This window comes from Lolium perenne, chromosome 7 (assembly GCF_019359855.2).
Source record: "Lolium perenne isolate Kyuss_39 chromosome 7, Kyuss_2.0, whole genome shotgun sequence".
NCBI classification, from domain to species: Eukaryota; Viridiplantae; Streptophyta; class Magnoliopsida; order Poales; family Poaceae; genus Lolium; species Lolium perenne.
In genome coordinates this window covers 309,907,217-309,931,958 of record NC_067250.2, presented here as the reverse complement: position 1 = coordinate 309,931,958, position 24,742 = coordinate 309,907,217, and the positions used below count along the sequence as shown (strand labels likewise).

The 24,742-nt window shown below is 46.4% G+C and overlaps 1 protein-coding gene and 1 long non-coding RNA gene across 2 annotated transcripts; both read right to left on the bottom strand.

The window, feature by feature from the left end:
- Nucleotides 1-1,453: 1,453 nt before the first annotated feature.
- On the bottom strand, nucleotides 1,454-2,246 carry LOC127314030 (uncharacterized). Its single transcript, XR_011748984.1, has 3 exons — nucleotides 2,094-2,246; nucleotides 1,899-2,027; nucleotides 1,454-1,696 (listed from the first exon to the last, which is right to left on the bottom strand). It is a non-coding gene; the product is annotated as an uncharacterized lncRNA (long non-coding RNA).
- Nucleotides 2,247-2,268: 22 nt separating this feature from the next.
- Nucleotides 2,269-24,578, bottom strand: LOC127315038 (uncharacterized). The gene is made up of 6 exons (XM_071824406.1): nucleotides 24,459-24,578; nucleotides 23,998-24,382; nucleotides 23,755-23,836; nucleotides 2,493-2,685; nucleotides 2,305-2,391; nucleotides 2,269-2,273 (listed from the first exon to the last, which is right to left on the bottom strand). The coding sequence occupies exons 2-6, from the start codon at nucleotides 24,120-24,122 to the stop codon at nucleotides 2,269-2,271; spliced, it is 492 nt and encodes a 163-aa protein (XP_071680507.1). The 5' UTR covers nucleotides 24,123-24,382; nucleotides 24,459-24,578.
- Between the last annotated feature and the right edge of the window lie 164 nt (nucleotides 24,579-24,742).

Below are 24,742 nucleotides of genomic sequence, written 5' to 3'. Positions count from 1 at the left end.
CTGGAAGTGGCCCATGCGGCCACACTTGAAGCACTCCATCCGGGAGGCCGCGGCGCCATCCTTGGCCACGCCGCCGGGCTGGCTGGGCCCCTGCCCAGAACCACCCTTGGGCGCCGCCACCGGCTGCTTGCCGGCAGCAATCTCCACTGCCCGGCCACGGCCAGGAGCAGCAGGAAGAGGAGCGGCAGCAGCGCCAGCGTCCTCCTGGGCACGACGAGCGGCCCGTTTGCGTTCACGCTCCACCCACCACTGTGGGGGCGCGGGGTTGTTGCCCGCAGCAGTCGGATTGGGGCCGGTCGCTCCCTGGCGCCGGGTACCCTGCTCAGCCAGCGCGCGGGCGCGGAGCGCCGCCTCCTGCTGCGGCTGACCACGGGCCGGGCCCGCAGCCTGCCGGTCTTGGTGCCGCCTCTTGTTGCCGGCCTGGCGACCGCCTCCACCCCGAGCCTGGTTGGGAGGGCCCCCGTTCGCGCCGCCGCTGCCACCCTGCTGTCGATCCATCGTCGCCGGTGCCGCCGTCACTTGGGCGAAGGAGCGGGTGAGAGGTGAGGGGGGAGGCGCGACGCGAACCGTGCGAGCCCGAGAGGAGTGGCGGCGCACGTCTCCAGCAGATGCGGGGAACCCTAGCGAGAGGATAGAAGAGCCTTTCCTGAGCCAGAGCCAGCCGGGCTGGGGGTTAAGTGGCGGTGGGCCAGGCGAAGCTGGGCCAGGCAAAACTGGGCCAGCCTGTGGGAGGCCCAGGGAGGGGGCCGCCACCTCAGCAGCGGGTGCCGGAACGGCCTGGGCCTAGGCCTGGGGCGGGGACAACCACGGCCCATCAACCGGCCCAGTCCACAGGGGGGGAACCCTTCGTCCCCCACGCAGATGAGCCGAACCGCGGGGCGCGCCGCCGGCGCCGAACCCGCGACAGGCTGCAGAGGCCGCCGGGAAGAAGAAGCCGCCGGGGCACTCACCAGGGGCGGCGGAGGGTTGAGACGGACCAACGCCCGGGCGTCCCAGCCGCCGGCGGCCAGCGTGCCTTCCCGAGCCTTGGCGCGGCCGGGGCGACGCGAGGAGCTTCCCCCTCCGCTGCACGCACGACGACCACCGCCGGTGGAGAAGCGGGAGCCGCGGCCACCTGGCGCAAACGCCGATCTCCGCGAGGAGCGGAGGGAGCCCCCAAGCTCCTCCGCCGCACGCAGGTAGTCTCCCAAGGTTGGGGAAGAAAAGGTCGCATCGACCGGAGGGGAGGGGGAAGAGGGGGGAGAGATTACCTCACAGACCTCCTCCGCGTCGGAGAGGTCAGAAGCCAGGGTCCAGAACCGCCCGCCGAGGCCGCATCCAGGGGAAGGGCGAGAGAAGAGCTCGGGCCGCCGGGTGGAGGCGCCGCCACGCGGGTCGCCGTCCGCGTCGCCCTGCGAATCGCCTTCCGCGTCGCCCATCTGGTCTTGCAGCGTTCCTATTTTGGTTTTCATCCAGTGGCATTGTACCATCTAGTTCCAAACAAATTGGACCAGTTCCAAAGGAAGTCACGTAACAGTAACAAACACGGAGCAGACTAACTTGCTGAGAAACAAATGGCATAAACCCACGCACAAAAAGTAACACTCAAAATAGTACTCCTTGCTAATTGCATTGGGAACTGTCTTGAGATGAGCTATCTGATGAAGTTCCACCTCCAGCCAATGCCAGTGCCGATGCCAACGCCAATTGCAATTGTCTACAGATCAGGAAGTGGTCAATAGGAATGCAATAACACAACTGTTAGAATTAAATGCAATGTGCAAGCGATGAAATAAGAAAATGAAATGGTCAGGATGTTCCACCTCTAGCTAATTCCAGTTCCAGTTGTCTACGAATTGTGAAGTGTTCAATAGAAATGTAATAAAACATGGAAGGAGTGAAATAAAAGGCAACTGTACTTTTTTGTGATAGGGCCCGGGCTTCCATTCAGCATAGTAGGCAACGATTCTGATTTGGGAGGAGCGCTTATTGCAGCTACTGTAGGTGGGCCAGATTGGGAAGTTTCACCTCCAAGAAAGGCTGATAGTCTACACATCAAAGATTTAATAAGACAAAATTTAAAACTTCAAGCAATGATGCAGCTGTAATAATACCTTCTGGTGACAGATACTAGTGTTTCATTCCCCAGGGTAGGCAACGAAGCAGATAGTGAAGGTGAGGGCACAACTATGCCCATCCCACTTCCTGGCGTGGCACCCACATCCTCCTTACTTGGGCCTGCTATGCTACATGACAATACCATTAGACAGACAACATAACACAATAATGTTATACTACAGAGAAAACGGTCTAACCTTCTTTTGCACCCAAAAGCAAATCCGCCTTTGCATGGATGCAAAATGCCCATATGAGAAGGACATGCCTTACATGTATTGTCAACGTCATCATCAGCTAAAGACAAATCAGTTATGCGTAATCACCAAATGTAAATCAGAATGATTCAGAAGAGACCAGCGAATTATTTCACTTAATGAATACAAACAAGGGCATACCAAGTGTAATGCATGCCGTCACATTGTATGTCTTCCCTCCAGTCATGTTGACCTCAAGAAAGAAATATTGTTGCAACCCTTTTGAAGGAAACTCTTTCTGACAGCCCACAAGATTGCAATGGTACCACGTGCACTTCTTTGACATTATAGGAAATAGGGTCATATTGCTGGGAATCAAATCATACTCAGAAGCCTGTTAAAAAGAAACAATTGATTAGTAAGAGACTACAAGATAAGCAGTTAGATGTCATTTGGAGTTTCAAGACAGAGGTCCAAAAGGTATCTTTTGAGTTGAGGTTTAAGTAAACCGCATTCTAAACGTACCTTATCTAGAAAAAACACAAGGTATCTAACAAAACTTCCTGCAAAGCATTAGACATGCAAAATGCATAGGAGCTACACATGAGACCTTAACCCAGCTTATTTATCTATACATATTTGCATGTTGTACAGTTTCGTGAACATGCTTTGCAGGCCAGGGAAGCTTCCAAGCCCCATTATTCTAAGCTGTATGATACTGTGTGGCAACATACTGTTAATGTGGAGGCGATCCTTGTCACAACCCACTTTTTATACCCTGCATATTTTCTAGTCTTAAAATTTTGGGCCAACAAAAACTTTTCATAAATTGCCACCTAGTGTTGCATAGCTTGTTGTTTGCTCAAAATTTGTTGGAAATGTGTGCACTTGGATCACTACTCACTAAAACCCTTAGTATCAAGTTTAGTACCCAAATTTAAAAGAGGGAATTCTTCCTTCTTAACACCTCTAGTAAGGCAACTCCCAAGTTTTTCTTTCTCCATCATTATGGAAACACACAAATGCACATGCATTTGCATGCCACCTTTTTCCTCTCCACTCTCCAAAGCCCTCCTTTTTCTTCTCACTTTTGGATTTCTCTCTTATGGCCATGGTCACATGACCCCTCCCATTTTTGCACCCCTCTCTTTCCTTCTCTCTTGGCAAGCCCTAGAGGGACACTACCCCCTCTCCTACCCCTCTCTCTCTTCTCTCTTGTGCATGGCCGGGTGTGAGACCACCCTTTCTTTTCTTTTTCTCTCTTCTCCTTTCACATTGCATGGCCGGGGCTTGGTGCCCATACACCACCACCTAGCCCACCTCAACCTGGCCCGCACCCCTCCCTCTTTTGGACTCCCTGGACTCCCCTCCCTCTCCAAATCGGCCCAAGCGGCAGCCCACAAAACCCTAGCCTACACATCCTGGACTCCCTCCCGTACGCGCGCAGAAGCCAGGCGAACGGCGACGCCTCGACGCTCTCCCTCGCCTCGTAAACGCACTCGACGCCTCGACTCCCTCCCTGCTGACGCCACCCGCATGACATCACCACGACCCCACCCTGCTGACGCCAGCCCTCGCCCCCTGGTTGGCCATCGCTGCCGCCCAGCCCCGCCCGATGCCCTCCCTCCTGCCTATATAAACCCCCGCCCGCACCCCTCCTCTCCCTCACACCTCACTCCACACTCCTCTCCACCTCCACAAGCTCTCAGGAGAGCACCCAGGGCGCTGCTCTGGGCTGCTGCTCACTGCAGCTCGGCGAAGCCCTGCGCCCGTGGACACCGCCGGAGGCAAGGAAGACGCCGAGCCCTGCCTCGACGACGCCCACCCTCTCCCTCCGTTCTGTTCTCTCTGGTCGACCATGGCACTCACCCTGCACCCCTTCCCCTTGCCAGGCACACCGGAGAGCACCGCCGTCCCAAGGTTCTGCCCGACGCCCGCGCCATCGCCGTCGGAAAGAAGCCGGGAGGAGGAGCAGGACGCCGCCCAACCCTACCTCGCCCCGTTCCGCGACCCGCCACGACCTCGCCGCCGAGCCCCTGCCGTCGCCGGTGAGTCCCCGGCCTCCCCTGCCCCCTTCTCTGCCAACGTCGGCCGCCCTGGCCGCGCCTCGCGCTCGCGTGGAGGAGACGATGGCCATGGGCCATCGGATCTCCATCCGACGCCTGCATGGGCCATGCAGGCCAGCGTGGCCATGCAGGGCCTGGCCCACCCCGCCCCCCCCCCCCCCTCCTTTTTCTTTTATTTGCTTCTTTATTTTCTTCCCAGCCCGCGTGGCAATTTCTCTGGGCCGGCCCATTTCTTCACAGCACGGCCCAAGACCTTTCCCGCCCGAAACTCCCCTTTGAATTTTCGTTTTAAACATTTTCTGTATTAATAACACATGTGCACCAAATTGCTTGTATCTCGAGTTTTATAAATCCAAATTGAATGAAACCAGTGACGTTAGAAAGATAATTTTAATACCTTTCACATGCCACCGGTCCCATATTTTTAGGATTTTTCTGCAATTTATGGTAGATTAAACTATTTGCTGGTGTTCTGCACACTTTATTGTAGATATAAAATCTTAGATTTAATATTTTCGACTAATTCCAATTGTGTTCGTCTTGCCTTAACATTGTCCATCTAATAAAAATAATATTAGCCCCTGTAAGTACAAATTCTGGTTCGTTTATGAAAATGGTTTTTGTCACATAAAATGTTGTCCATTAAGTACTTGTGTCTATTTAATTTCCACCCAACCCTTTTCTTAAATACCTGGCCAATTCATGTTTTCACTTTAATACAACATGTACCCCTGCATGCCACCTTCTTTTAAAAAAAACTTGACTCTTGAGTTATGTGATTGATTGTATGTTGCTCTTTTATTTTTGCGAACGATAGAAACGAACGTGGGAGAAGCCGAAGGGGGAGATTTTGGAGAAGGTGTTGAAGAAGACCAGGGACTAGCCAGCCAAGGCAAGCCATTTATTTTGACTTCTTGTTATCTATGTTCTTGGTTGAGATCTTTCTATCTTTGGTCTCTTGATTTCTTGTGTTCCTTGGGTTTGGATAATTTGATTCTTTTACATACTTGCTACCAAGTGTGTAATGTCCCCTCTCGATATTTTGCGTACTTACTCTAAGTATGTGAATCACATTCATCGCCATTTGACACTCCTAATTCTAGTAAAGACATGGGTTAACATCATTAAAATTGCTCTACCTTTTTGATTATCTCCATTCATACTCATTGGGAGTATGGATGCCTTTGACACCCTTTATGTTATGATGGCAATCATTATGCTATTATACATTTTAGTTCACACATAAACTTTAGGTTGGGAAAACCCTCAAGGTTTTACCTTGTTGTAAAAGTTTTTATTAAAAACCTTGGGTATAATGTTATGCCCAAGTGAGAATTTGAGAAAGGAAAGGATTTGGTAAAAATGATGGGGATGAGAAAGTGGTTGGGATATTATGAAAACTTTGGCGCCTAAGTACTCACCCATGACAACTTATTAGCGCAACCACATTACTCCAACATGGGCACGGGGCTTAGCTCGACGTTTGTTCTCTTTAGCATGAGGCACCGCATAACTATACAAGGGTACGGTTACCCCCGAGTCCGGATTGTCGAGGTTGGGACAATAGTACAACGGGAGGCCTTCGGGGCTGACCCGTCCGGAAGACACTATGGGTCTCCTGGCTTGGCGGTGGAGCCACGCTCAAAAGGAGGTGAGCTGCCACGGTGCCGGGGAGGTACATACTCCATAGGGTAGGACCTCTTGCTAATTAGAATGGGCGAAAGGCTTCGACTGGTTATCCGATACCCACATACTTTCGTATGATGGCCCGGGGATGATCCCGGCGGATTTATCAGATCTTGTGGGTAAAGTGCGCAAACTCTGCAGAGTTAAATCTATTCGAATAGCCGTGTCCGCGGTCATAGACGGTTGGAATGGCTGTTGCTTAGCCTGATGTGTTTTGTTTATAAAAGTGTTTGACAAAGGAAAGAAACGGAATTTTGTGTTGGAGTACTTAGAGTACTGGAAAAATGGTTGGTGACCACAATGAGGTGGTCGGAAAGGAAATGATAAAATCTGGGTCTACCCTTCCTAAGTGTTTATGTCGTGAAAGATCTTCCTAAACTAAATCATGTAGTGATGTCTTAGATATATTCTCTTATCTCCTTCACCCATGAAGTTGAGATGTTAACTCCACCAAAAACACTTCTTCTCTTCTACATAACACATTCTTAAACAAAAGTGGTCATTCCCTCTTGATCTCCTAGTTAGTCCTCGGTACCTTGTTTTCCTTGATATGTTACTTTGTAAATGGTTTGCGAGTACAATTCAAAATGTACTCACGGCTTTGTCCCTGGCTATTTACTTGGCCAGACTATGAGGAGGATTTTGAAGATGATGGAGGTTATCAGGACGACTACGCGACTTAGGACGTTTCCCGGTCAGCTGCCTGTAGGGTTTAAGGCATGACTTGGGCCCGACAAAGTTGTTTGTATCCGCTGCTTTTGGATGTTTGAAATTCAGCCCGATGTGGCCATTTATGTAAGACTTGGTCATGATACCGTTTGTAAGACTATTTATTATTTCGGTACTATGTAATGGATGTTGTAACTCTGTTTATCAGTTCGGTTATGTGCTCATGTTACACTGATCATGGGATCATGAGTGAATGCATAACGGGTATTTCGGACAGTTGGTCCGGGGTGCCACAGAGCTGGTATCAGAGCCATCCTGACTCTAGGGAAAGCCTTAGTTAGCATGGACGTTAATGTTAGGGAAAAACTATTTTCAATATCAAAAATGAGATGACTCTAAGCTGAAAGAATGCCTTGTCTCTCCCCTAAATTTTTCTCCTTAGAGATAAACTACTTGCATTAATCTTAACTGTTTTATATTATGTACCTTAAAATTTTGCACACTTGTCATATTACTACTTGTATTAACCCTAAAATTTTGTGTAGATGGAAGAAGTTATGTACACCCGGAGCCGTCAGGTGGGAGAGTCGCAGCCTTTGTTCCTCTTTGAGACTGCCCTGATCGACGTTTGTCACGCCGTCGGTCGCCTCCGCCCCGAGGTGAAGGGCGGACAGATGGAGCCTCATGACGGGGACTTGTCCTGGATGATAGTCTGCACCATCCGGGGCTCCCACGTCAAGCAGCTCCCAGAGTTCGAGATCCAGCTGTTCGAGCGCACGTGGGAGGACGGTTTAATCCGTGCGCTCCAGGTAGCTCTTGCTCGCCTCACCTACCACCACCGTGCGGAGCTCGAGGAGAAGAACCTCCCTTATGCTCACTTTGGGCGGCGTGACGAGGAGGGCCTTCCCACCATCGTGCCGTACGTTTGCCCCCTCGGATGCCACGCTGCCCAGATGGAGTTCATCCTCGGCAAGACCCAGAACAGCCTCGATATCAGCAGGATGGAACAGGAGATGCTGAAGAACGAGTTGGACGAGACCAAGAAGGACCTTGAGGAGATGAGGCAGAGAGCTCGCCGCCAGCGGAAGCTCAAGCTTCGGGCAAGAGAGGCCAAGTACATGCTTAAGGTGAAGGTGGCACACCTTAAGACGGCCCTCCGCGAAGCTGAGACTAAGATAGAGGAGCTGGAGGATGATGGCGAGGACCTCCGTAAGGAGAATGCTGCCCTCCTTAGTGACGATGATGACTACATGGATGAGGAAGGCTATGATTGGAACAACCCGAGCGAGGAAGATGAGGATGATCTGGACTTCATCAATGATGAGCCAGAAGTGCCAGCACCCCCTACCCCTCACGAGTCGTCCGAAGAGGAGGAAGACCCCGAGGAGCCACCGTTTCAGGAGCCGCCGACTAAGGATGACACCATCATCCTTGACGACGACTAGTTTGAGCACCCACACCATCGCTAGTTATGTATGATGTCCCTTATGTAATCGTGTAGAACGATGTTGGTCCTATGGTGACCTTGATGTGGTGAACTTTGATCTTTTGGTGATATCTATGTTATGATGATGGTTGCTTTTGATTATATGCTTTCTTTATCTTTCGAGTTTTTCAACAAGTTTTTATGCATCCTGTCACCCCTCCCCCTTAGAAAGAACTCGCCTATCCAAGTTGTTCCCTTTTTTCTCATGTCTTCATCTCATCAGATGGTTGACACTCGCCGCGGAGCGCACCAGAACGACCCTCCACCCCCACCTGAACCCAATATGGCTCAAATCCTTCGCATCCTTATGGAAGACTGTCAAGCCGCTCGCGCTGAAAGTCAAGCAAACATCGCGGCTCTGCAGAATGTTGCTCAGCTTGCCGCAGGAAACAACAACAATGGAGGTGATGGTGAAGACGGCCCAAGATCCAAGCTAAGGGACTTCCAGAACACTAACCCACCAGTGTTCACCAAGTGCACCGCCCCTCTTGATGCGGACGATTGGCTCCGTACTATCGAGAACAATTTGGAAGTCGCGGCTGTGGGTGAGAATGAGAAGGTGGTTCTTGCAACTCACTTTCTCGCCGGACCCGCAAGAGCTTGGTGGGAGAATATTAAGGCAATGCAAGCTGAAGACCATGTGATCACTTGGGAGGAGTTTACTGCTAAGTTCCGCAAAGCCCACATCCCTTCAGGTTTAATCAAGATCAAGAGAGATGAGTTCTTCAATCTTAAGCAGAACAATGGTAGTGTGATCGACTACCTGGACAAGTTCAACACCTTGGCTAGATACGCACCTCAGGACACTGATACTGATGAGAAGAAGAGGGACCATTTCCTTAATGGTCTTCATGAAGAGATTCAGAGTATTCTAGTGGCCGTTCCTTACCCTGATCTGGAATCTCTGGTGGATGCCGCCATTATGGTGGAATCAAAGCGCAAGGCAGCCTATGAGACCCGCAAGCGCAAGATGCAGCAGCAGCAGCAGAGTGGACCCAGCAATGCTAGGTTCCGCGGCCAGCCTCCACCAAGGCCGGCGCCTCAGCCTCAGCGAGCACCAGCTCCCGCATATCGCCCCTCCAACAACAACACTAACCGCCAGGCTGTGCAGCCTCGTACCGGGGGAGGAAACTTCAACAACAACCCCCGCAACAACCCAAATGCTCGCCCTCAAGGAGAAGGATGTTTCGCTTGTGGACAGCCTGGACATTTCTCTCGTGAATGCCCCACCAAGATGAACCCTGCTCAACGCCCCAATGCACCAAGACCAAATCAAGGCCAAGCTCGTCCTGCAACCGGGAGGAAGCCCCCACCTAAGAAGCAGGCTAACACTGCTAGAGGACACCTGAATCATGCCAATGCCGAAAAAGCTGAAGAATCTCCTGACATTGTGCTAGGTACGTTCCTAGTCCACTCCACCCCCGCAAGAGTTCTTTTTGATTCCGGTGCATCACATTCCTTTGTTACCGAACCCTTTGTCAAGAAAAGTAAAATGACACCCACCCTTATGGATAGACTCATGCTAGTTCAAATACCTGGATCCACCGCTAAAACTCGCTTATCTTGTAAACAAGTTCCGGTAGAAATCTTAGGTGTCCCCTTCCAAGCTGACCTCATCGTCCTAGGAGCCCAAGGGTTGGAGGTAATTCTGGGAATGGATTGGATGACTAAATACCAAGGCCACATTGACTGTGCCCATAAGTCTATCACCTTAACCAATAGTGAAGGGATCCAAATAAAGTACACCGCCACTATGCCTTCATCTAAAGCCTTCTGTAAACAGAGTGTCTCTGGAACCCCCATCGATCTTGTCCCAATCGTTTGTGAGTATCCAGATGTTTTCCCAGAAGAGTTGCCCGGTATGCCCCCTGATAGGGATATCGAGTTCATCATCGAACTTATCCCTGGAACAGCACCTATAGCACAGAGGCCCTATCGCATGAACCCCCAAGAGCTGGTTGAGCTAAAGAAACAATTGGACGATATGTTGAGTAAAGGTCTAATCCGACCTAGTGCCTCGCCATGGGGATCTCCCGTGATATTTGTGGACAAGCGAGACGGTACCATTCGCCTGTGCGTGGATTACCGAAAACTCAATGAGGTGACCATCAAAAATAAATATCCCCTTCCCAAGATCGAAGATTTGTTTGATCAAATGAATGGAGCCCGAGTTTTCTCCAAGATTGACCTCCGTACGGGTTACCATCAGCTCAAAGTACGAGAGTCGGATATCCCCAAAACAGCCTTCACCACCTGTTACGGATTGTTTGAGTACACCGTAATGTCCTTTGGCTTAACCAACGCTCCAGCCTACTTCATGAACCTCATGAACAAAGTCTTCATGGATTACCTCGACAAGTTTGTCATAGTATTTATCGATGACATCTTAGTCTACTCCAAGAGTGAAGAAGAACATGAAGAGCATCTACGACTCGTTTTGGGAACCTTGACAAAGCACCAACTCTATGCTAAATTTAGCAAATGTCAGTTTTGGCTCAAGGAAGTTGGATTTCTTGGCCATGTTCTGTCCGCTGGAGGAGTCTCTGTCGACCCCTCTCTCATCAAGTCTATCATGGATCGGAAGCCGCCTACTAACCCAACCGAGGTGAGATCCTTCCTCGGATTGGCAGGCTACTACCGTAAGTTTGTCGAAGGGTTCTCAAGTATCGCCAAGCCCATGACCATGTTGCTCAAGAAAGGCAAGAAATTTGAGTGGACAGAACAATGTGAAGTCAGATTTCAAGAACTCAAGAAGCGTCTTGTGTCTGCCCCTATCCTCACCATGCCTGATGTCACCAAGGACTTTGTAATTTACTGCGACGCTTCCAAGCTTGGACTTGGTAGTGTTCTGATGCAAGAAGGGAAGGTTATTGCCTACCTCTCCCGACAACTGCGGCCTCATGAAATGAACTACCCAACTCATGATCTGGAATTAGCTGCCGTAGTACATGCACTCAAGACTTGGCGTCATTATCTCATCGGAAATCGGTGTGACATTTACACCGACCACAAGAGTCTCAAGTATATATTCACTCAGAGGGAGCTGAACATGCGACAAAGGAGATGGATAGAGCTGATAAAGGACTATGATCTGAGTATTCACTATCACCCTGGGAAGGCGAATGTAGTCGCCGACGCTCTTAGTCGCGAACCATGTTCGCTGAATGCCCGTCTCAAAGTTGAGCAACCCATGCTATACCAAGAATTTGAAGAGTTCGGCCTGGAACTCGTTAGCCATGGTTTTCTAGCCGCATTGGAAGTTAAGCCGACCCTCCGGGATCAAATCAAGGAAGCTCAGAAAGGTCATGAGAGTATTGAAGGTATCAAACGCCGTATGGACAAAGAGGAAGTGGCTGGATTTTCCGTGGATGGAGAAGGAATCTTGTGGTACAATGGACGTCTTTGTGTACCAACTATCCCTGAACTGAAGAACCTGATTATGGAGGAAGCTCATAACACTCCTTACTCCATTCACCCTGGCGGGTCAAAGATGTACCTGGATCTCAAGGAGATTTTCTGGTGGCATGGGATGAAGCGTGACATTGCCTTCTTCATCGCTAGGTGTGATGTATGTCAGCGAATCAAGGCAGAACACCAACGCCCGGTAGGTTTGCTTCAGCCACTAAAGGTCCCTGTGTGGAAGTGGGAAGAAGTAGGTATGGACTTCATCACTGGACTTCCCCGATCCAGCCGCGGGCATGACTCTATTTGGGTCATAGTGGATCGACTGACCAAAGTCGCTCATTTCCTTCCCGTCAAGACTACTTTCAATGGACATCGCTTGGCAGATCTTTATATCTCATGGATCGTCAGTCTCCATGGAGTTCCCAAGAGAATTGTATCTGATCGCGGCGCACAATTCACCTATAGATTCTGGAACAAATTGCATGAAGCCTTAGGAACCAAACTCTCTTTCAGCACCGCTTACCATCCACAAACCGGAGGACAAACTGAGCGAGTGAACCAGATTTCGGAAGACATGCTCCGCGCATGTGTTCTAGCCTATGGGGCAAAATGGGAAGACTGTCTCCCCTTTACGGAGTTCTCTTATAATAACAGCTACCAGGCCAGCCTCCAGATGGCACCGTTTGAAGCACTCTATGGGCGCAAGTGTCGCACCCCTCTCAATTGGTCCGAGACTGGAGAGAGTCAAGTGTTCGGACCTGATATACTTCATGAAGCAGAAGAACAAGTTCAACTTATCAGAGATCGATTGAAGGCTGCCCAATCTCGTCAGAAAAGCTACGCTGACCCCAAGCGCCGAGAAGTAACATTCAGCAGCGGAGACTTTGCTTATCTTCGCGTCACCCCTCTCAAAGGAATGCAACGTTTCCATGTCAAGGGCAAGTTAGCACCAAGATACATTGGTCCCTTCAAGGTCCTTGGTCGCCGCGGAGAAGTCTCATATCAACTGGAGCTACCCGCAGAACTGTCAGAGTTTCATGATGTCTTCCATGTCTCCCAACTCCGGAAATGCCTCCAAGTACCCGACAAGCCCGAAGTATTCAAGAACATCGACCACCGCTCTATCAACCTAAGCCAGGATTTAACCTACCGCGAAAAACCACTCCGAATCCTGGAAGAGGCCGTGAGGGTCACTCGCAGGAGAAAGATCAAGTTTTTCAAGGTCCAATGGAGTAACCATTCTGAGGAGGAAGCCACCTGGGAACGGGAGGATTATCTTAGGAGCGAGTTCCCATATCTCTTCAGCTCTTAGATCCGGAATCTCGGGACGAGATTCTTTTAAGGGGGGAAGGTCTGTCACAACCCACTTTTTATACCCTGCATATTTTCTAGTCTTAAAATTTTGGGCCAACAAAAACTTTTCATAAATTGCCACCTAGTGTTGCATAGCTTGTTGTTTGCTCAAAATTTGTTGGAAATGTGTGCACTTGGATCACTACTCACTAAAACCCTTAGTATCAAGTTTAGTACCCAAATTTAAAAGAGGGAATTCTTCCTTCTTAACACCTCTAGTAAGGCAACTCCCAAGTTTTTCTTTCTCCATCATTATGGAAACACACAAATGCACATGCATTTGCATGCCACCTTTTTCCTCTCCACTCTCCAAAGCCCTCCTTTTTCTTCTCACTTTTGGATTTCTCTCTTATGGCCATGGTCACATGACCCCTCCCATTTTTGCACCCCTCTCTTTCCTTCTCTCTTGGCAAGCCCTAGAGGGACACTACCCCCTCTCCTACCCCTCTCTCTCTTCTCTCTTGTGCATGGCCGGGTGTGAGACCACCCTTTCTTTTCTTTTTCTCTCTTCTCCTTTCACATTGCATGGCCGGGGCTTGGTGCCCATGCACCACCACCTAGCCCACCTCAACCTGGCCCGCACCCCTCCCTCTTTTGGACTCCCTGGACTCCCCTCCCTCTCCAAATCGGCCCAAGCGGCAGCCCACAAAACCCTAGCCTACACATCCTGGACTCCCTCCCGTACGCGCGCAGAAGCCAGGCGAACGGCGACGCCTCGACGCTCTCCCTCGCCTCGTAAACGCGCTCGACGCCTCGACTCCCTCCCTGCTGACGCCACCCGCATGACATCACCACGACCCCACCCTGCTGACGCCAGCCCTCGCCCCCTGGTTGGCCATCGCTGCCGCCCAGCCCCGCCCGATGCCCTCCCTCCTGCCTATATAAACCCCCGCCCGCACCCCTCCTCTCCCTCACACCTCACTCCACACTCCTCTCCACCTCCACAAGCTCTCAGGAGAGCACCCAGGGCACTGCTCTGGGCTGCTGCTCACTGCAGCTCGGCGAAGCCCTGCGCCCGTGGACACCGCCGGAGGCAAGGAGGACGCCGAGCCCTGCCTCGACGACGCCCACCCTCTCCCTCTGTTCTGTTCTCTCTGGTCGACCATGGCACTCACCCTGCACCCCTTCCCCTTGCCAGGCACGCCGGAGAGCACCGCCGTCCCAAGGTTCTGCCCGACGCCCGCGCCATCGCCGTCGGAAAGAAGCCGGGAGGAGGAGCAGGACGCCGCCCAACCCTACCTCGCCCCGTTCCGCGACCCGCCACGACCTCGCCACCGAGCCCCTGCCGTCGCCGGTGAGTCCCCGGCCTCCCCTGCCCCCTTCTCTGCCAACGTCGGCCGCCATGGCCGCGCCTCGCGCTCGCGTGGAGGAGACGATGGCCATGGGCCATCGGATCTCCATCCGACGCCTGCATGGGCCATGCAGGCCAGCGTGGCCATGCAGGGCCTGGCCCACCCCGCCCCCCCCCCCCCCCTCCTTTTTCTTTTATTTGCTTCTTTATTTTCTTCCCAGCCCGCGTGGCAATTTCTCTGGGCCGGCCCATTTCTTCACAGCACGGCCCAAGACCTTTCCCGCCCGAAACTCCCCTTTGAATTTTCGTTTTAAACATTTTCTGTATTAATAACACCTGTGCACCAAATTGCTTGTATCTCAAGTTTTATAAATCCAAATTGAATGAAACCAGTGACGTTAGAAAGATAATTTTAATACCTTTCACATGCCACCGGTCCCATATTTTTAGTATTTTTCTGCAATTTATGGTAGATTAAACTAGTTGCTGGTGTTCTGCACACTTTATTGTAGATATAAAATCTTAGATTTAATATTTTCGACTAATTCCAATTGTGTTCGTCTTGCCTTAACATTGTCCATCTAATAAAAATAATATTAGGCCCTGTAAGTACAAATTCTGGTTCGTTTATGAAAATGGTTTTTGTCACATAAAATGTTGTCCATTAAGTAATTGTGTCTATTTAATTTCCACCCAACCCTTTTCTTAAATACCTGGCCAATTCATGTTTTCACTTTAATACAACATGTACCCCTGCATACCACCTTCTTTTAAAAAAAAACTTGACTCTTGAGTTATGTGATTGATTGTATGTTGCTCTTTTATTTTTGCGAACGATAGAAACGAACGTGGGAGAAGCCGAAGGGGAAGATTTTGGAGAAGGTGTTGAAGAAGACCAGGGACTAGCCAGCCAAGGCAAGCCATTTATTTTGACTCCTTGTTATCTATGTTCTTGGTTGAGATCTTTCTATCTTTGGTCTCTTGATTTCTTGTGTTCCTTGGGTTTGGATAATTTGATTCTTTTACATACTTGCTACCAAGTGTGTAATGTCCCCTCTCGATATTTTGCGTACTTACTCTAAGTATGTGAATCACATTCATCGCCATTTTACACTCCTAATTCTAGTAAAGACATGGGTTAACATCATTAAAATTGCTCTACCTTTTTGATTATCTCCATTCATGCTCATTGGGAGTATGGATGCCATTGACACCCTTTATGTTATGATGGCAATCATTATGCTATTATACATTTTAGTTCACACATAAACTTTAGGTTGGGAAAACCCTCAAGGTTTTACCTTGTTGTAAAAGTTTTTATTAAAAACCTTGGGTATAATGTTATGCCCAAGTGAGAATTTGAGAAAGGAAAGGATTTGGTAAAAATGATGGGGATGAGAAAGTGGTTGGGATATTATGAAAACTTTGGCGCCTAAGTACTCACCCATGACAACTTATTAGCGCAACCACATTACTCCAACATGGGCACGGGGCTTAGCTCGACGTTTGTTCTCTTTAGCATGAGGCACCGCATAACTATACAAGGGTACGGTTACCCCCGAGTCCGGATTGTCGAGGTTGGGACAATAGTATAACGGGAGGCCTTCGGGGCTGACCCGTCCGGAAGACACTATGGGTCTCCTGGCTTGGCGGTGGAGCCACGCTCAAAAGGAGGTGAGCTGCCACGGTGCCGGGGAGGTACATACTCCATAGGGTAGGACCTCTTGCTAATTAGAATGGGCGAAAGGCTTCGACTGGTTATCCGATACCCACATACTTTTGTATGATGGCCCGGGGATGATCCCGGCGGATTTATCAGATCTTGTGGGTAAAGTGCGCAAACTCTGCAGAGTTAAATCTATTCGAATAGCCGTGTCCGCGGTCATGGACGGTTGGAATGGCTGTTGCTTAGCCTGATGTGTTTTGTTTATAAAAGTGTTTGACAAAGGAAAGAAACGGAATTTTGTGTTGGAGTACTTAGAGTACTGGAAAAATGGTTGGTGACCACAATGAGGTGGTCGGAAAGGAAATGATAAAATCTGGGTCTACCCTTCCTAAGTGTTTATGTCGTGAAAGATCTTCCTAAACTAAATCATGTAGTGATGTCTTAGATATATTCTCTTATCTCCTTCACCCATGAAGTTGAGATGTTAACTCCACCAAAAACACTTCTTCTCTTCTACATAACACATTCTTAAACAAAAGTGGTCATTCCCTCTTGATCTCCTAGTTAGTCCTCGGTACCTTGTTTTCCTTGATATGTTACTTTGTAAATGGTTTGCGAGTACAATTCAAAATGTACTCACGGCTTTGTCCCTGGCTATTTACTTGGCCAGACTATGAGGAGGATTTTGAAGATGATGGAGGTTATCAGGACGACTACGCGACTTAGGACGTTTCCCGGTCAGCTGCCTGTAGGGTTTAAGGCATGACTTGGGCCCGACAAAGTTGGGCCATTTATGTAAGACTTGGTCATGAGACCGTTTGTAAGACTATTTATTATTTCGGTACTATGTAATGGATGTTGTAACTCTGTTTATCAGTTCGGTTATGTGCTCATGTTACACTGATCATGGGATCATGAGTGAATGCATAACGGGTATTTCGGACAGTTGGTCCGGGGTGCCACAATCCTACAGGAACAGTTCCAGATTTTCAGTACGCAGTTGGATATAAACATGAAATCTGTGGTGACCCAGCGTACCACTGCATGGTGTAGTACACAAGTCGTTGACGTAACACAAGTGAAACACCGTTCCACTCATATTACATCTCTCAGAGTGGTACAACAGAAACATATGCGAGTCCAAGGTATGTCTATAGAAGTACACACAAGCTGTTTACATATGATCAACACAACCTCCTACTTTACAGTGAGGTAAAACTTCAAATAAAGCTCCAGAAGAACGACTCGTAATCTATCTTATTGCTAACTCAAGTTCAAGAGCTATTTGGCTTGCTATAGAAATCTAGCTACTTAGGTGCTAGGATTAGGGAAAGGTTCCCTTCTATTACTAGTCTAGGTTTCCATAATAGCTAATGCAGAAGTTGACTCCATTGACTTCTTTGATTGGATTCTTCGTCTTGTTGTAGTTGACGCCTTTGTCTTCGAGTTCCACGGTAGTTTCTCCTTCGGTGCTTTGATCTAAGAAGGGGGTTCAAATGGGATAGAATGAGTACGAGCGTACTCAGCAAGTTCATATTAGGAAATATGTGTATCATGCACTAGCTACAGCCATAGACCAGAAAGTCATAGGCCAATGCAAGTATTTGTAATCATTTCTTCAAAAGGTTTATTTTATTCTGAAAACTATGCCCGTCAGTCTTCACAGGTTGACTAGAACTTCGTGGAGTTCCTTTCCTGCCGCGTTCGCAGTTCCCTTCCCGGAACAGGGAGTGACAGTCACAATTCTTGATACCCTCTGCAGAGGTGCGTTACTTTACCCCACAAGAGATCTTAACCATGTTGCCGGCCGAGAGTATGTCCTCGTCCACACTTCCTTTGGTGTGAGGCCCAGTATAAGATCCAAGCCAATCACTGCCTTCTCCGCGACCCTGCAAACCCACCCTTTTGTCCAACCGTACACCTCCAATAGACTTCCCCCGATAATACGGCTTTACTCATGGTGTACTCCGGACAATCCATCATAGATCGTAGAGCCATCATCACTAATGGATGGGGATTTAAAAGGCTATCCCAACCTACGGCAGTGCCTCCAACACCCCGCCGGCTCTACCAATCCGTTGGCGTGCAGAAGGGAAAAGATACGGTGACTTCCCAGGCCATTATAGATCTCATGGATAACGCGATATGTACGGCGCTAGAATCACTGGACGGCATTGGTACTTAGTCCTAGATGAGTAGTACCCATGCAATGGAACCTCCACCATATCAACACATACCATGGTTCCATTGCCCACCACATAGTCATATTCATAATTGTAAAATAATACTTTGCTTTTCAATGCATGAGTGATAAGTATAGTACTTTGCATATAGTTTGATACAAATAATCAAATGACATGAGCAAGCGATGAACTTGCCTTTCTTGACTGCAAGATTATGCAGGCAAAAGCTTCGATACGTGATAACTCCAAATTCTGAAATACCATCATCGTCCGGTAAGGACAATGTTTAAAGAACTGGCAAAGATGCTATAATGCATAGTATGAGATGCAATCGTCCCGAGCGTAACCTAATCTCGATTATTTAGGATGTATGAGTTGTAAAGATTTCTTGAGGGTTGGTTGCACTTTTAGAATGGTTCTCAAACAAGGTTCTTATTAGGGTTTGGTTATATTAGCATCATAACCAAGTGATATAAGACATCCTAACAATCATACACATAAAGAATAGTGGTGGAATAATATGTAAAGAACAGTTGTAAATTTTAAGTTCTATAGAACATGGTTGATGATTACTTATACTATATTTCAAAAGAATAACTTTGGAAGAACATGTTGTTTAAGAAATATTTAGTATTTCAAAGAAGGATTAGGGCTTCTAAGGTTTGATTGACATTTGTACTTCAAAAGAATAACTTTTGAAGAACAGATTAAATAAGAATATGAACTACTATGCATAGGATCTATGTCTTTCTAGGGTTTACTATTGAATTCATTTAGTTCCACTAATAGGAACTAGTTGGTTCTTAATTTGAATTGGGGTTTCTATATAGCAAGTATTGATAAGGTTATTACTATGGTTTCCCATATACATCATATCAAAGGATGGTTATTTAAGATGGTTCTATAAATTAGCTATTAGGGTTTACTATGGTTTCACAATTGCTTTACTAAATAGTCTCTAATGGTTTCTAAGCTAAGTGGCTTATCATTTCCTAAGTAGGGTTTAGTAGAATAGGAGCATGTGATGTGATTTGCTACACAAGGTTGATACTAGGGTTCATAATTATAGTTCTACTAAATTATGATGATTAAGGTTGATCCTAATGGTGTGGTATATAGGATTGATGATCAATGGTGCTAACATGCGGTAACAAGCTAGGGTTTATACCTAGGTGATACTAGTGAATCATATAGGTTTTAATTAAGAATAGGAACATGAAATGACAAGCTCATGTGAATTGGTTTTATGTTGATGGATCATGATTATGCATTCATTGGTTACTTATCAAGGTTCTACAAGTAAAGTTGAAATTCACATGATCACATGTGATAAGCAACTAGGGTTTTAGAGTTACTACTAAAGTGTAATGATCACATGGGTTAAATCCTTAGGGTTTTAGGTTGGCCACTACTATGGATGAACACATGAAATAATGAGATCAATGTCTTATTTAAATTAAAACTAGGGTTTCTAAATTATGGTATAACTCCTAAAATAATAATTAGAAATATAGGTGTGGTAACTAATTACTTTGAAGCATAATTATTAATGGTTGGGCATTTTATTAACTTCCACAAGAATTAATAATTAAGGCAACTCTTATTTAAGTTTAATTGTTATTAGGTTTAAAATACTTTACTTGTTAACTAAAGAGGTTTAAGTAAACAATTATTGGGCTACCAAAATAATATTAGCTTTTAATATTTTCTGGAGTTATTACTATTTAAAGAAAATAGAAAATAGTAATATGCAATTAGGGTTTATGAATTACCATTAATAATTAAGTTAATGCAATTATGGTAAATAAAATTAATCTTAGCATTTTACTTAGTTACTGAATAGTTAAAATTTAATTTTTATAACTTCACTAATTATTGAATTCAAATTGTATTTTAAATAAATGAAATGGCATAATTAGTAAGGTTAAAAATAAGTGAAATTTTATTTTGACACACATTTTTGTTTTATATTTTATTTGAATAGAGTTTATTTTTGTGAGCATTTTGATATATTATTTATCTTTTTCTGAGTTGAAATGAATTTTGTATGATTTTACAAAGTTTTAGCAATTTACTGGAATTTGAATTAAACGGAAATTACTAAGCATACTGGTTCACTCCTAGCCCTAGAGACAGACAGGTGGGGTTATTGACTAGTCTCCTGCCTCGTTGGCAGCTGACCAAGTCAACATGACCAGCGGGTCCACCTCCACGTCACCTCGCCGGAGAGAGCGCCGGCGATGCTCCGGTGAGCGACGGACGGGACGCCAGAGACCCCCAGAGACCACAAAAATTAGTGCGTTCGATCCCTCTCCTCACTCCGAGTGAAACGGTACCCTCGGCACCATCAAATGGTCACCGGAGTTACTCCGGTGAGCACATCTGCGGCGGCATCGGCCGGTCGAATGATGAAACCGAGCTACAAGACACTAAATGACGCAAACAATAGGTCTGGAGATGCGCAATGTTACCCTGATCTTGATGGTGTGGTCGGCGAGGTGGATCCTGGACGGAATCGAGCACGAACTCGCCGATACCGCCACAGTACACTGAAAGGGAAATGCCAAATTGGATTGATCCGGGGCTCCCCTGGATGCGTGGCTTTGCCAGTAGAACGACGACATCGAGGCGCACCTCCTCGACCAAACGGTGAGCTCAGGGGTGGTTTCTATGGTCGGATTCGCGATGAACTCCGGCGACGGTGATTGGATGATGGTGAGAATTAGAGGGCGACTGAGAAAGAATGGCTGGGCGGCGAGACATTAGGGTTTCAATGCGGAGCTCAGGGCGTATTTATAGGCCACGACGAGGTCTATCTCGTCACCTCGCCGGCGGCAGTGGCCGGGATGCTTCGATGAAGACTGGGGTGGATTGGGCGTGAATCTTTGGCGCGATTGGGATAGGCTCGGACGCGAGAAACTTGTACGAGGTTCAGAGACGGTCTGCGACGTCCGGCGGCGTGCTTATCCTCGTCGAGGACGTGTCGAAACTCCTCCACCGCGCTGTCGTTGCCGGGAAGGAAGACGAAGCCCCTTTTCTTCTCTGTGCCGAAATGGTAAGGTGGGTCGAATTGGTTCGTGGGCTGGGCTGCTCCTGGTCTCCTGCTGGGCCAACAACGTGGGCTGTTACTGGGTTGCCCGGCCAGGTAAGGTAAGTTTCCCTCCACTTTTTATTTCAAATTTTCATTTCCTTTTTCTGTTTTTATTTACTGGTTTGAATTCAAATTGAATTCTGTTTTGTTTTTGCAGGTTCTAAAACATTTGAATATTACTATAATTTGATAATCATGTTTACTGCATTGTTTTGTTGTTAAACAACCATTTTATAATTGGTTAATTTTAGTTCTTATGAGGCACAAGTTAAAAGTGCAAATAGATATGAATTTTAGGGTTCAATTCCATTACTTTAAATTTAGGAATCAATTCTGTTTTAAAAGATCTGAAATTGAGAACATGTGAATGGTGAACATATTCTATTTTGCAAGTGCTTAACCATATTGATGATTCATATATAATTTAGGTATGACTAGGGTTTAACAAATGGTAAAGGAAATGGGATTGGTTCATGATTTTATGGGTATGATAGTTCTTAGGGTTTAAGAAGAGTGGTGATATTGGTTTCACGCTACTCACCAAATGGCATTAGTCTTTAAGTATATATGGCTTGGGTTATTACTTGTGATCCATGATTCACAAGTTAGGACATAATATTTTATGTGGGGTGGATCCTATATGAAAGGGTTAGAGTTTTAGGAATACTTCACTAATTGAAGTATTGTATAGGCATGAGGCATGGCAGGGCTTTACTTATAATCCAAAGTGATACTTGGATTGAAATTCAAATATGGCATAGGATTTTAGTAGTGATCACCAATGTGATACACAACTAGAATTCAGATATGGTATAAGTTTGATCATGTTTTAATTGGCTAGGGTTATTCTCCTCACTTAGGTAGAATTATTGTATCAAGGCAATGCTAGGTTCGTCTCAAGTGTTTGAATAGGCAAGGTTTAAATACCATAGCATTACTACTCTATACAAGGCAGGAGTATTGGTCTGGATTAACTACTAGTGATATACTTATTATTTTATGTGATAGATGAGTTCTATTAATCATATGTGTTTTACTTATCATCTTTGGCTACAAGGTATAATCATGCATTAGACAAGATCCACTCATTCCTCACTAATCCCTCTTTAATATTCCTCTCATCACACTCATCCTAGATTCTTAGGGTTTATAATTAATACTAAGTTGTGATGATTATGGAATTGGTTTCCTAAGGTATTGCTATTGGAATAAGGTTCTCACCTCCAAGATCAAATGTTGTCTTGAACAACTAGGATTAGTACTACTCTAGTATTCTTTTATGGGCATGGCTATGATTAGTATTATAACTTCTCTCACTTCTCAATGTCTTGGAATATTCTAAGGTATTACTCAAGAGATGACGATATGATCCTCTAAATATATGGTTTGCCTAGGAATTCTACCTTGGTATCTTCTGTAGCTTGTTCTTCAGGAAATCTGATAAACCTGCATCTTGTGGTATGCCTCCACCTCCTAGCTTCTTCATCTTGATTCTAGCTAATTCACATGGAGTGGCTCTATGTGTTTGTTCCCATGTAACATGGTACTTGATGAGCAAATGGATGAAGGGTGTGGCTCTATTTATAGGCTTGGGCAAGCTCTAGTATCATGACACATAGGTGGTGACTCTTGTGTTGGTTTGATAAGTAAGGTGCTTGGGTGTCATGCCCTTATCCATAGCAATCCTTTGAGCATGAGGTGGCATAGCTTGGAAAGCAAGTCATGTAGATATTTTCATCCTATGTGGAAAGATCATTATCCTCTCATATGATTTATTTTTGGATAGCCAAGTGGCATTTGTTATTAAATATCTTGTGGATGGTTTTATTATTGTGGATGAGTCACTATATCATATTGGATTGGATTTATATTATAATATTGATCAAAAGATCAAGGTTGAAGGTTATTCCTCAAATTTGGATAGTTGGTGTTTGATTTCACCAAGGCATGATCATATGAGTTTCAAAATACCCATAGTTAGTTTTATTCAAATAGTTTGAACTATAATTTGTAATGTAAATGGATTTAGTTTTATGATATTCCATATATTTAATAAGTTATGATTTAAATAAGAATGTGTGGCTTTTATGCACTTTAGACCCTGTGGTTTACCTTATTTGGTAATAAGTTTAGAAGTGAATTAATTTACACCCAAAGGTAGTTTCTAACTTTTAAGTGTTAATAAGTTAGGCTTCGATTCTTAAAGAATGTGTTGATATAAATCTAATTCTATTTGATCTAATCCATAGATCAAATCATCTCTACCCAAAACAAGGTTTTAGCAAATATCACAGTGAAGTTTATAGCGCTTGACTTGATGATCTACTTCAATTTCAGCAAGTCAAGTGAAACTTCAGTTACTGTGGTAAGTTTTATTTGAAAGCGCGAAAATTCCCCGGATTTTCTATGCATGAATGCAATGCACACTTTGGTGTTCTCTCATTTTATTGCCTCTAAACCTGGGATATTACAAAATCGGTATTATTTTCATGCTCACTTTTGCAGTGGGTGTAACAATAAACAATATAAATGATAATAAAATATCAATGAAGGAAGTAACTGATCACCATGTTATGAACTTTCCGATATTCCATAGCAGCATTCCAGAGGGCATTTTCTCTCTCGAGCACAATCTCTTTATCAACAGGCCTAGAACAAAAAAAAATTTGGAAAATTACATTTAACCGTAATTAATCAGGCTAAGCTAAGAAAAATAGTTAAAACCCCACAGCAAGGTATACCATCAATGATTTACTCTGGATGTAGACATAAAAGAAAACTCCATTTGCATATTCAAGCATAATACTTACTCATTTCCCCACTTGATTTCGTCACAGTTACTCTTGCGGTTGACCAAGAGTCGCACATCAATCTTGCAGTCCACGATTTCGATAAGCTGGCCCGTCCTCCTCAGGACTTCCATGCCTGATAGCATAATGTTGTGTCACTTCTCTTCCGCGGCTTCAATCTCTGCCCGTTCCTCCTCCTTGTCCCGCTTTTCTTTGTCCTCTTTGTATGGAAGGTATGGTGGCTTGGTGGGCGGGAGTGGCTTGGTCAGCACATCCACTGGCTCAGAAGTAGTTGTGGGCACAACTAGATCCTCCGATTCCATCGAATTCTACTCAGATCAGGACCTTGAGTGAAATTAGTAGATCCGAACCCGCAACTGTATGCCCCCAAGCAGGCAAAGCAGAACTAAAAATAACACACCAGTTTAAGTCGCTAAAACTGTGCTGGCAGGCTAATCCACGAAGAGAGAAACCGGGATAACCTGCTATGTCGCGCGGGCGGCGGCGGAATCGTGCGTCGGGAGCGTTGGGAGCCGGCGGCGGAATCGAGCGTCGCGCGGGCAGCGGGGGTTTGTTTGCGAGAGGTTTGGGCTTCACCACCTGCCTCCCGACGGGGTTAATAAGAAGGGGTTAATCATAAGAAGGGTCGGAGTCGGATGCCGTCCGTTCGCGGTTTACGATGGGGCCGGTTTCTTTACATAATAATCGTTCTGAAGTATGCATGTATGTACATGCACTACACAGGTCAGTAGTTCTAAGCACGACA

Coding starts and splice junctions, on each gene's coding strand:
- LOC127315038 (XM_071824406.1), bottom strand. CDS start 24,122: ATGCTATCAGGCATGGAAGTCCTGAGGAGGACGGGCCAGCTTATCGAA. Junction 2,686..23,754: donor ATCGGAAAGTTCATAACATG/GTGATCAGTTAC, acceptor TCTTTTTAACAG/GCTTCTGAGTATGATTTGAT. Junction 2,392..2,492: donor GACGGCATGCATTACACTTG/GTATGCCCTTGT, acceptor ATTTGTCTTTAG/CTGATGATGACGTTGACAAT.